Source organism: Heliangelus exortis, chromosome 7, assembly GCF_036169615.1.
Source record: "Heliangelus exortis chromosome 7, bHelExo1.hap1, whole genome shotgun sequence".
Lineage (NCBI taxonomy): Eukaryota > Metazoa > Chordata > Aves > Apodiformes > Trochilidae > Heliangelus > Heliangelus exortis.
In genome coordinates this window covers 26,591,905-26,605,071 of record NC_092428.1, presented here as the reverse complement: position 1 = coordinate 26,605,071, position 13,167 = coordinate 26,591,905, and the positions used below count along the sequence as shown (strand labels likewise).

The 13,167-nt window shown below is 43.6% G+C and overlaps 1 protein-coding gene across 8 annotated transcripts in view; it reads right to left on the bottom strand.

The window, feature by feature from the left end:
* Positions 1–11,414, bottom strand: part of HABP2 (hyaluronan binding protein 2) — a 31,612-nt gene extending 20,198 nt beyond the window's left edge. For 4 of the 8 annotated variants that reach the window (XM_071749428.1, XM_071749430.1, XM_071749427.1 and 1 more), the window contains exons 1-2: positions 11,234–11,408; positions 3,361–3,394 (exon numbers count right to left, since the gene is read on the bottom strand). Coding sequence is in view for 4 of the 8 variants with exons in the window: in XM_071749425.1 (XP_071605526.1) it covers positions 3,361–3,394; positions 11,234–11,302 (103 nt within the window). In the remaining 4 variants the exon portion in view is untranslated. Of the gene's footprint in view, positions 1–3,360; positions 3,395–11,233 lie in introns of all 8 variants that reach the window. The other 4 variants (XM_071749425.1, XM_071749423.1, XM_071749424.1 and 1 more) reach the window with 4 other exon arrangements.
* Positions 11,415–13,167: the final 1,753 nt, after the last annotated feature.

Here is a 13,167-nt window from a genome sequence, read left to right as displayed (position 1 = left end):
TAAAAAAAAAACCACCTCTGTGGCAAAACCCAGTTGGGCAAAATGCAATTCCTGTTCTACTGGACATCTCCTGGTGGATCTGCAAGGTGGAGAAAACCAAACACCCCGCTTGCACTGACAGGGAAGGTGACCCCCAGAAAGTTTTTGGGACAGGCTGATGCACACCTGAGTCCAGGTTTGCACCAGATAACCTGTCTGGGTAACCAGAGCTGAGGCTGAGAAGCAGCATTGAGGGCTGACAATTATCAGTAAGTGAAACTTCATGACCAAGTCATGGAGTTAAGGGTGCATGAGGAAAGGGCTCAGGAAATATCAACAGATTGTTTTGGCTACCTTAGCCCCCAGTGAGAAAAGTGGATGTCAGTAAGCTGAGATGCCTGGTGAGAGACCAGACAAAGTCATGTGAGATTGCAGCTGATCTGAGAAATCACCAGTGTCCCTGCTTGCTCCATCACCATCCCTCTTTATGGAACTGTGAAATAGAAATAGCTTCTATGGGTCACATGAGTGGTGCTCCCCATCTCCTGGTGACACATCTGCTCCCCTGGGCCGTGAAGCAGTGAAAAACGCAGACCAGAAAAACCTGACTTGGGTATATGACAATCAAACTCAGAGATGTCTTCTTATTTATCATTGCTTCGACACTAAAAAAACTATTTGGCTTCCACATGTCTGATTTAAGAAATGCTCCCATTCCATTTTTTTAATTATTCATAACAAGCCATAGGTTTAGCAAAGCAAAAACAACACCTTTTTTTATCTGAGCACATAATTAACTCACAAAGTCTGATATACTGGTTGATTTAAACATATTACTAAATCAGAGTGCTCATTCTTTGTAAATGCTGGAAAGCCTTAACATGCTTAAAAAAAAGCAGTGATCTGACATTTGTCACTGAAATGTGACTATTACATGACATTAAATTAGACATCCTGCATGCAAATTTTCAAAGAATAACTTTCCTCTGTGTAGTACAAAAAAGTCCTCCCATAATTGATAGGCAGAGATTGACTTTTAAAGCTTCAAATCAGCTTTGAGGTCTGGGTGATCTTTTAAACTGCTCAAGCTTTCATCTGCAGTTTTTCACATTGCCAAGAGCTGTCAATCAAGCGATGGATTTCTGATCAATATCCCCTTGTTCATGAGCTTACACGGGCTCTCTGCTAGGGAGAGAACAGATATCCCAATGCTGGCAGTCACACTGTTTTCAAAACCTTCTCTGGATCAAGTCATGACTAATGTTCTGAGTGGGAAAGTGATGCATTAGGATGCCATCGAGTGACCTGAATTGCGAGGTAACTTTGTTGGCCTGCAGTTGTCAAGATGAGTGATGTGCAAAGTTAAAGCCCATCGCCAACACACATCAAGAGGGCCAGAAAGTGCCCAGCGTTTATTCAATCTCACTGAACCTCTGGGGATTGACTGAGATCTGGCCTAATTCAAGCAGGATGAGTTTTCCTGCCACCTTCCTAAATACTTTTTACTCTCCAGCGCCGAGAATAATGTAGTGTTGTTTTTATGAGGCCAAAATCCTGGCTGCATTTTAAATAACGAGATGTCCCCGATTTAATTCTGCGGAGACGAGACCTCACGGTGTCCCCTCCCTTCCACACGGGCTGAGGCTGGGAGTAGCTGCAGCTTCAGAAAGAAATTGTGAAAGAAGTGAGAGCAGCTAACAACAAAGCCAGCAAGCCTTTCAAACAGTTTTGTGGCTGTTACTTAAAAGCAGTTTCACAGTGCCTGTTCCTCGGAGGGATGAGCGCTGGGGGAAGGCAGAGGATGGCGGCAGAAGGAGTGGGGACTCGCAGGAGGATGGGGAGACTGCAGGGACAGTGGAGGGAGAGAGGTAAGGATCATAAAAGCATAAAGGAGGGAATGAATAAAGAACTTGTGAAAGCTCCATCCTCGAAAAGCAAATCAGCTCGTTTGCAGGTTTGTGTCTGAAGTCTGGAGCCAGCCACACAGCTCTGTGACCGTGCAGAAGCTAAATACTGAGCTCAGATGGACACACAAGTTGGTTGTTTGTTTCCCCCACACATCTTGCTAGAAGAGCAACGTTAACTTGAGCAAGAAGAGTGCTGTATGAGCTACAAGGCTGCTGGACTCACAGGTTTGACCTGAAAGCCAAAATGCCACTGGAATGAACAGCAACCTGGCTGAATAACGAATGCCTAGTAAAAGCCACAGTCTTTTTGCAGCAAAATTTGAAAAAATAATGTAATAACTACATTATGACCTTTCTATAAATCGTAAACTCAGATCTAAAAGGCACTGAAACCAAGAAAGGAAGGTTCAGGGTTTACCTGTAAAAATACTAAACTTAGCAATAAAATAAAAATCCTCTGCATAGTCCAAGTGGGCTGTGAAAAGATGTACAAATCCCCACACAGTATCTACACAGCCTCACATAACATTCATCACAGCTTTTTTCTAATCAACATCTTAATACTACATCTCCTTCAATGATTTTTACTTGCATGAGCCTGTCAACACTTCTTGAACTTTCTTGCACTTCAGAGGAAACCTTGTGGAAATAAGTTCCACACTTAGTTGTGTGCTGCAGGGGCAAGTTAACCTGCATTTTTTTGCCCTTCAGTTTTCATGCACAGACTCTTTGCTCCTTCTCCTGTCAGGTTTGAAGCCCAGCACCATGACTTCTCCTCCAGCCCATGATTCCCTGTGTCACCCATGTGTCACCCAAAGGTGTGTTGAGCACAAGAAGCTCAACACAGAATGAAGAAAAGTCCTGGCTTGGAACTGAGCTGTAAGTTGCAAGTGTACTCAAGGAGTACCCTGTGATGAGCTGCAAACTGGTCCCAGTGCTAGCCCTCTGTTTTGGGCTCCAATGTGCCAGACTGGTCCTGGCTGGGACCCAATGCAGCGTTGTCTCCTGCATCAACAGGAGGTTGATGCAGGAGATAGGCTGGACATTAGAAAGAATTTCTTTACTGAGAGGGTGATCAGACATTGGAATGGGCTGCCCAGGGAAGGGGTGGATTCTCCGTCCCTGGAGATATTTAAAAAGAGCCTGGATGTGGCACTCAGTGCCATGGGCTGGGAACTGCAGCGGGAGTGGATCAAGGGTTGGACTTGGTGATCTCTGAGGTCCCTTCCAACCCAGCCAGTTCTGTGATTCTATGAACATGAGGAACATGTGAAGGTCTGAAAGCACTCACTGTATTACTAGTCCAAAGTCAGTCTTTCTACTTGATCACAGGCCTGATTTTAAGCTCAGGAAAACTGTGCATGAAGTTACTAAAACTCAGCACTGGGCACGAGCAAAGCCTCTTGATGGACCAGGTCGCTTGCCTCTCAGTTTTGTATGCAGAAGTTAAAATGAAGAAATGGAAACCACTTACCTTTCAGCAGGTCATCCAGGAAGAAGTAGGAAGCCTGCATGAGACACAAAAGGGGAGAGAGTCAGTTTCTGGGGAAAAAAGAAGCCAGCAAGGTGCTTGGTTTAAGGCTCAAATTTACTCTTTGCCCCAGTGCTGAACATCTGGCTAAACACATCACCCACTTTGGAGATGGCTGGGTTGGATTTTAAAAGCCTTTTTTAAAGATTATCAAAAAATCTTAAAAAGCACATTGCTCCCCAAAACCTGCAGGGCAGTTCTGGTTTTTTTGAGCATCCAGCTGAAGCCCCAGGGCTGGAGTGCTTTGGGAGGTGCCTGTCCTAAGGGTACTACATTGCCTCTTTGCTTATTAGGTGATCACCCACTGATTATTGACTACTCTGAGACGTGGACAAGGGCCATGGTCCAGGTGCTGGGGTGTGCTTGGGCAGGGCAGAGGGAGGTCATGCAGCACAGCCCAGGAGCCTGTGCCTGGTACAGATGGTGGGACCAAACCTCTGAGCTGGAACACTATCAACAACCTTTGGATGGAAGAGAACATTTCTGGCACTTCCTGTGAGGAAATGTCACACGTCTGACCCCTGCCGTGGGGCTCCAGCCTTTCCTGTTTGGCTCATGATCAAGGGCAAGTGACAAAAGGGAACAGAAGAAGGAAAACAGCTCTGGGCCTTTGAAGAGTCTGAGTGAGGTTTGTCTGAAAGGAGATGCAGTGACTCCACACCAAGACACATTCTTTGAGTGACAATTCAGAGCCTCTTGCCCTAAATCCCAGCTGCGGACAGGATTACCTGCCTGTGATTGGACACGTGTGCTAACAGCAGGTGTAAAAAAGGAGATCTAGAGATGCTATTTTTCATCCTTCACAGGATTCATCAGAAGAAAATGCATTTTCAAACAATTTAACACACTCAGTAAAGACAGCATACATAGACATGCACACAAAATTCTTATGTGCAGCCACATTGTTGCAGATACAATTAACTGTAAATACACACCCTGTTTAGTTGTGCATTATATATAGAAATGGTACATAGAAGACAGACACTCAGCTGGCACTGATTGTGATTAAGAACATGAATCGAAGCAATGAATAAGAAACGGGACCAAAAAAAGTCTCAGAATTCACATTTGCAAATGTTATCTGGAATATATAAAAGAGTTTTTGCCGCAGGCACGTTTGCATCCCTCTTGTGTTTGAGGCAGGGAGAACAGACACTCCAGCTCTCCCCTTTCCACTGGCTTTGACAAAAGTGGCCTCCCCAGAAACCCTCACCCCTTTCCAGGTGCACATCAGCAAGCCACATAAACATAACCAACCCCTTTGCAGCTGGAAGGACACACAGACTCCCACAACTGCTCCTCCTGGACGAGTGCAGAGCTGGTGGTAACTGGGAAGGCTGTAAAAGTTCTGCCCTTGGTGTCTGTGCTTCTTGAAGGTACAGGGTTTGTCAGATCCTTTGCCAGACCACAAGGGAGTGTGTACAAAGAAATGGTCTAATTGCTCAATTTAAATTAGTGGTGGTGTTCATCCATAAACACAGACCAAAACAAACCCTGCAAGTGTGCTCCTTTCTTTTGGAGGAACAGATGAAAGAAAGAAGCATCAATGGAAGCACGATGAAGCAAGAAATATTTCATCTCCCTCCCCACCTCTCCTCTGTGCCCCTTGTGCTGTTTGCCTGGTGGGGCTAGAGAGGGTTGGAGGGGAAGGGGTTGACTCAGCAAGGCAGCTGAACCTTCCCTGGGGCAGGACTTGGCGCATCACAGGAGTGATTTTGGTCTAAGCAGAGTGAGGTGCAGGATGTGACTGCATCATGCTCTTCTCTGCCTCAGTTTCCCCCAGCTGTAGAGCAGACATTATAGTCTCACAATACCCAAGGGGATGACACACACCAAGAAAAGACAAGCACTTTGCCAGACTATTTTCCAGGTTACCCATGTACTCCTCCCATCTAAGCACTCCTCTATGGGCAGAGTGACTGCACAGGGGCAGATATTTGACACCCCTTTTGCAATAAACTGGTGCACTACAAAATGTGAATGTTTCCAGTAATATCCTTCTGGCCTGTACTCTAGAGTGGCCAAGTCCCAAATTTTGCTTCCTGCTTTTGGATGATGCAAGCCTTCCCCTGCTGCCACAGCACAAACGTTACTGAGGATAAAAGCCTCTTGAGAACCTGACATGGAAAGCCCACGAGTTAAACCCAATCTTGATTGTGTCCCACTTTTTCCTGTTTTTTTTCTCCTCCTAAACCTGTCACAAGCTGCAGTAGCAGAGCCACAGGGGACATCCCAAGGCAGAGCTGACCTCAAAGTCTGGAGCTTTTTCTCCTCCCTCCTGAGGTTCACCACATCACATGCTGGTTTTGAAGCACTTTCACTTCTGCTAGCCAGCACAGTACCAAATTTTTTTAGCTTTTTGGCTCCCTGCATGATGCTTTCCATACCCTTGGGCAGCAGAGGAGGCAGAAGTGCTCATCTCCTTCCCTCCTGCCCACCTGAGCTTGTTGTTTCCTTGGTGTCCCCAGGGGCTGCAGGACGGGGGCCGCGGGATGAAGGATGGAAGATGCAGGAGGGGTCTGCAGGGGGGGGTGGGTCCAGGAGGAGGGTTCAGGGGGGTTCTGCAGGATTGGGGGCTGGAGGAGGGGGCTGAAAGCAGGGGCAGGGAAGGGAGGGCTTCCTGCCTGCAGTGCCGTATTGCTCATGGCCAGCAGAGGAGGATCTTGTCCTTCCGACGAGGTTCAATACGGAGCCCAAGCAGGAGCCGGGCTCGAACAAAAGGAGGACGAGGCGGGAGCGGGAGGGGAGAAGAAATTAAGGCTGTGAGGCTGGGTTCACCAAACAATCTCCTTGCTGCGGCTCGACACAGATAACTTCGTGTGCTCCCTCGCATGAGGGAATAAAACTGCTGGATCCTGTTTGTAGCAGGTCCGCAGAGACAGAGGATGAAGCTGGAAGAATTTGCAGAAAGCGATTTTAAATTTCATTACTTTAGGCTCATAAAAAAAAAAAAACTGGAAAAAAAAAAAAAAAAAAGGAAAAGAAAAGAAAAAAGACATTTTTTTATGGGTATCAGTGCATTGCTGAGTGTGGAGCCAGTTACATTTATAGGGCTCCTAGAAAAAATGGTGGCAAAATGGTTGAAATTCAAAATATCCTAATTTCACCTGACCTTTGTTTTCATAATCTCATAATTATTAGCCAAAGCTCTTCCTCCAAAGAACCATCAAAACTTTGCTAATTAAGCTTTGTAAGAAGGTTACACACTGCAGATACATGATACTCTCAATTTTCCATTTCAACTCCTCAAGAAAGAGACCAATGAAATGTAATAAATTCAAACAGTCATGCCAGAACCATGAGGTTTCTTGGTCTCAGGACCGAATCCTGTGGCTCTTTATCAGACAAGTGTCCCGTTAATCTCTGACAAATTTATTCTTAATAAAATCAAGAAGATTTGATCCCAAATTCAAAGGAAATTATATACAGCTGCTATGGACATTCTGCAGTTGGACTGTTGCTTGTGTCTTGGGCATATTTGCTGCCCCTTATTACAAGCAAAATTAATATTTAAATCCCCAAAACCAGTGGAGAAATGGGCAGCAGAAAGGTGACAGCCCAGGGTTAGGCTATGAATTTACAAGTGTGCAAACCAGAAGTCATTTCAGAGAAAACACTTTAGCTGCTCAAGCTGGCTTGGCAGATGAGCAGAGGGATGAAAACTACCTCTACAAATACACACACCTTACAACAAAGCACTACAGGAGTTCAAAAATTAAACTGCATTGATAGAAATTGCCCTATTCACTTAATTGCACTAAGCTGTGCAAATCCTCCTGCAACTTGCCACGAAGTGGCCTCTGTTGCAGCAAAACAAATATTGCCCCTTTCATTTACTCCTGTCTGCAGTCACAGCTTTGCAGCTGAGAAGGAGGTGGGATGGGGATGAACTGGAGAACAAGGATGGATATTTGATCAACTTCCATCCACGGCTGACATAAGGCACGAAGGAGCCATGAGGGCAGACAACTACTGCCTGAACCCCTTGATCCCGCTGACAGCTCTCAGTGGGAACCTTTGTCTGGGCTCCTCGCCAAAGGAGGAGGGAATCGACGGTTCTGATGCTCTTACAATCAGCCAGATTTTTGCCTGCAACCATCTTGGGTAGTGACAGTCTTTGAACTTCAAGGGAAAGTGGCTTTTCCAGCAATGACATTGTATTTCTCAGCCAAGGCCACGGTTGTAGTATAATGAAAGCAGGGCATGTTATCATCTGGAGCACACATGCAACACATGTTGTATTTTAAGCCTGGGAAACCATTCCCTGAAAGGATTCCACCAAAACCTCCGAGTTCTTCACCTCTTTGGTAGCAAGACATCTCCTGCCTCCACACTGAACAGCAACATGAGCCCCAGAGTAAATGATGTGCTGCTGACCAACTGGTCCCAGCTTATCCAGAGATGTTCACATTTTAGTCAGTTATTCAGTTCTGAACCTTTCCCGTGGTAGCACCTGATACAAAAACCACGGGGATCCAGGAAAAAAAACACAGCAGCCCTTGGAGGTGCTCGGTTCTCTGCACAGGAGTTACCTGCTTCTGTTTTCCAAGCCATCAAAGTTCCCAAATTAAATCTTTGGGCTGTAAGAGAGATGTGCCAGTCGGCTGCTTTTAAAGTTGTTCACCGGTGGATGAAGCGTGCTGGAAAACTGGGTCAGCCTTGGGTGCCAGAGAAAGAAGCTACAAAACGGGTTTCAAGGGGGAGGGGGGGTGGCAGGAGTCAGCCTTGTCACCCAGACACGCGCCAGAGCCGCGCCATCAAACGCTGTGGCAGCCGGCGCCGGGGATGCTGGATATGCTGCTAGACTTAAAGCTTATGCAAAGTCATTAAGTCCCTTTCGTTACACGGGATATCAGCCTGCACGCTGCAGGGCATAAGCTGATTGCCTTGGGGGGTCAGCGAGGAAGGTTTCCCTCTCTCTGAGAGCCGCGCACAATTAGCTGGGGGCACTCCCAGGGCTTCGCCGCTTTCCTGCTGCATCAGGAAAATTCAGGCGAGCGCTGCAGAAGGGCAGCACACCTGAGGGGCACCAAACGGAGGGGAGTTTGACAGCACCAGTTCCCCTTTGCAGGGCTGAGATCGCGACGCGAGGCAGCAGAAAGCCCTCGGGCGAGCGGTGCAGCGCTGGAAGGAGGGAGAAGGGAACAGGAATTGGTCCGCTGGTGGGTGGGAAAAAGATGTCAGGCTGAGTGCGGTCTGGGACACCGTAAAATGTTGATCTCCAAGCACCCAAAGCAAAGAAAGACCTGTACTGCTGGTAACAGGTTCCTATGCGGGCCAGCTAGGAGACAGGCACTGATGATAAATTTCCTCTGCAATTGTTTGATCTTAAAATTATACTTTAATCCTTCCCTTTCTGCTGCTAAGTGCACTTGCTTATTGGACTGGGCATGGCCAGTGACTTCAAAACACTTCCCATCACAACTAAGCACTCATCTATTTTCTGAAGTTCCAAAATATTCAGTGAAGCCAGCTCTGCTTCTCTGACTCCTGCATCTCTTCCTCTCTGTTGCCAGGGGTGTTGACTTAGGAGGGATATACTGACACAAGGGAAAAAAGCCTGGTCTGAATGTCTGTTAATTTTTTTTTTTAATTTTTTTTTTTCCCCAGGCATGTACTGAAGCACTTCAGAGCATTATGAAATGGAAGGTGCAGCCTGGTGTATGAGAAGCTCCATCACCTGCGTGTTGTTGTGGGATCCAAACTGATCTCTAGCCCAATTCAGCCCAATATTTAAGCATACCATTTAAATCTATATTTATATTAAAAAAGTTGTTTCAGTTCAAGCCCAAGTCAGGGAGTATAGGATGCTGAGGTGCCTGAACTGATAGATATAGATACAACCTGCTGCAGCAGAGCTCTTTGGAATTTTTGGCAAACTAAGGAATACCTAAAAACACTTTGCAGCAAGCCCATTTCTACAGCTGCATCTTGCTGAGCAAAAGTATATTGATTTCTCTAAAAGTTCCTGCTCATACAAAACTGATGTGTGTATCACAGTAAGTACAATAAGTGAGACTTCTGTAATTACAAATAAACAAAACAAAACTAAAACCTGAGAAGACCTCTCATTCCTGAAGACAATCTTTGGTGCAGTTACATCTTATATAGCAAAAATAAAGGACCAAATTTTGCTCTGCCTTGCACCCATCATGCAGACTCCTGCCTCTTTCGGAAACAGAGTTTAGATCCATGCAGCTGAAATCAGTTTCTCTTCAGGGAATGTGAAAGAACCAAATGGAAATTTTAGCCTTAGGTTCCTTCTCCAGACCATGAATATCCAAGTGCTTTCCTGTTCTGTTTTGACTGACTTGATATGAGCTACTGCCTAAATCTACTTTTGACTTCTGCTATGTTCCACCAATAACATTTGTAAATCAGTGTCACTTATAAAAACTCCAAAAATCAGATTCAAATAAAAATCAGAACAAAGAAGAGAGATAGTTCTGGGAAGGGTTGGAAATTGATATTTAAGGCTGTTTTCCAAGGTTTCAGCAAGGTGCAAAATGTGTACTTCTTTCATTCAAACTATTTCAATGTAACTTTTTCTTTGTAGCAAATCATTAAGACAAAAATGTCCTCTCATAATATGTTTGTTATGCAATGGTCACATCATGGCGACTCATTCCCCTCTTTTCTCTTTTTTTTTTTCTGGGATCCATGCCAAGTTCTAAGCCAGAAAACCTTGTTATATTAATTATGAAAAAAAACCCCCATGTTTTATTAAAAACTAGACTGCTGAATATTCTGTCGTGCTGCTTTTCAGTGACAGCAGAATTGCTTTTGCATTTTAGCAATGTTAATGAATTTTCAGGGGAGGAGAGAGGTATACACTACATTTTCCACAACAATATTTAGAGCAAAGTCAGATTAGGATTGTCAGAGCTAATGAGTCAATCTAAGATTTAGGACTAGCTAGGAAAATCATCTGTTCAAGACTTTGTGTTGTCTCAGACTGTAACTACTTCTTCCTCACTGAGTGTTCATTAACACAACTGATTAAGTGTGAGTTTATTTTTATCAGACTGGGATCTCACAAGGTCTGTAAAACTGATATTGAACTATCCTAGAACTGACCCCTCAGTAAAATGCCAAATGTACTGGTGGATCAAGTCACATCCACTGGTGTCAGTGGATAGATAGTCCTGATGATACTGCAATTAATAGATACCCAATGGTGTTGTGAAAAACACTGATCACAAATTCACCAAGCTTATCATAAAGGTCTATAACCCAATACACCTCCTTGCTACACATTTTTCTCAAAGGACTCCATTTAAATTTGTCAGCACCTGAAATTTTAATGCACTTCAGTAAATAGGAACCTGTGAGCACAGAACCTCAGATTCCTTAATACGAAAATCTACTCGATCACATTACTTGGAGAAACAAAATAGATGTTTTTAAAATTGGCCTTTTCCTTTGGTTACAAATCATTCTTTCTGTCTGCAAGAAGGAGATTAATAAATCTGGGGAAGTACCTCAAGCTTTGCCAGACCAGGGCTCTGGCCATCTCTAGCTGTGCTGAATATTTTGCAGTTACCTTTGCTTCCACATTAGCAGCGATGATAATTCAGCCATCCCAAACCTGGGTAAATTTTCCCTTTTTACATAAGAGCCTTTAGAACTGCCAAACCAGTGCAGCCCCCTGACCTGTTTAATCTGATACCTAATCCCATCAGCATGAGCTGAGCAGCCCAGAGGTGGCTGGTTGTGGCAGCAGGGTGGCCACTGAGCACACCCAGACTTCTCTCTGCAGACGCCTGCTCCAAAAAACCAGAGCTGGCAAGAAAAGGAACATAAAAACCATACTCACGCACACACGTGTGTTCCCTAGGAGAACAACCAGTGGAAGAACCCGAAGGGTCAAAATACTATTAACCATCCTCACACTTGTTTTTTTCTTGAGATTAGCTTTATCGTCTTGCCTACGCTTTTTTTTCAGACAAGCCACAATCGAGGCTGAGCTAATTCAGTGCAAATAATTAACTGTGCTTCAAAGATTGTTTAATGTTCAACAGATTACCCTGATCAAATAAGGGCATCCTGTCCAGATAATCACTGCATTGACCGCTGGTAAGTGTTTCAAATCAAAGATGGGAATAGTATAAATTGACAAAGAAACAGAATATTTTTCATGTATTAGAGTTATGTTTTTATTATTACTGTCAGTTGAAAAAAAAAAAATTATTAATTAGACTTAACTCCCACCTGAAAAAGCAGTGAGATATAGTTAAGAAATATCAGGTTTTAAAAGCCATAAGGGTGTGTATTTTATTATTTTCTAAATTTCAGACAGTAAGATTCAACATGAACCTCAAGAATTTGTTCACAAATGCAAGAATCTGGCATCCTTTTTTTAAATAAAAATTGAACTTCCTGAGTAACCCCCAGTTTCCAGAAGCATTTATACGAAGCATTTGCAACAACAGTAGCAATTGAAGAAATCAAAGTATTATTTCAAGAATAAACAACTTTCTATTGCTGAACTTACAAATTTTCACCGATCAGATCTTGTCTGTGCTGCATGTTATGAAAACAAGAGTAAAGATATATTCTTTCTCCCAGAGAGTTTAGAGCCTGAGTAGGGAGAAGGAAGAGTCCCTAGCAATGTTTTCTCTCTGGCTATAAATCAGCCAAATAGGATAATGCTGAGCACATTACACAACACTGGAAAAAAAAAGGGATGTGTTTGTCTGCTCAGAAGGACCTGAATACTGTGCAGTAAATAAAATGGGTGGATGGGATGTCCGTGTGTTAAAATATTAGGAAGAAACCATTGAAAATCTTAAGGGCCTCATCCTTTCCCATCTTGATTGGGGTTTTCTGGTGAAAAAGATAAGATGCAAGCACTTGATTACAGGCTCTGTGACAAGCACTGAAATTTGGATGTCAGGGAACCTTATTTCTGATGAGTTTTCACTTTTGAGATGGAACATCCTAAAGGAGATTTCATACATCAAAAAATACACAAAGAATTTAGGTATGCTAATTATGCCACACGTGCATAATTTAAGCAGATGCCTACAAGCAAAACGTGTTTGAGATTTAGTATGTTGGTGGCCACACATACAAGTTTAAGAGATTGCAGATTCTTTCACTAGTTAGAAAGACAGCAAGATAAAAGGAGTTAGATAACACACGACTTTATGTAACGTGTCCTTGAGTAAGATGATTTGCACTGAATTTTAATAGAGCCCTGATTCATCAAATCTCAAACAGAATTAAGGTATGGACTGGATCCTAATAACATCATGCTTTATATCCATGAAAGATAAATTAAAGGATGCAAAACTGCTATTGACGAACATTGATTATATGTACTTTGATGGACTTTGAAGTTGTGCCAGATGCGTCTTGTCAGCCTCCAAAGTTTTCTTTTAAATCTCATTGCATAAGGCTTTTACTTTTTAATTATTTTTTTCCCTCAGCCTCTTTGATCAAGAAAAAATTTAGATCATATTTGCTTGATGCTATTTCCTATGCATTTTATTTAGATATGCCCTTGTGCACAGCTCATGATATATAAAAAACATTACATGGCACACAGTCATCTTACCCTGTTATCCTGGGTGTTTTTTAACACTTCACTGACCCGTTCAAGCTGCTGAGTAAAACCTTGCCATGAGCAGATGTATAGCAAAAAGTTCATATAAATGAGCCACATAAATCTATAGACTAAGACACAAGTAACAAGGTTGCTTGTCTCTCTTTGATCCCAGAGGAATTTTGACCAGTGAGAAGTTTGTA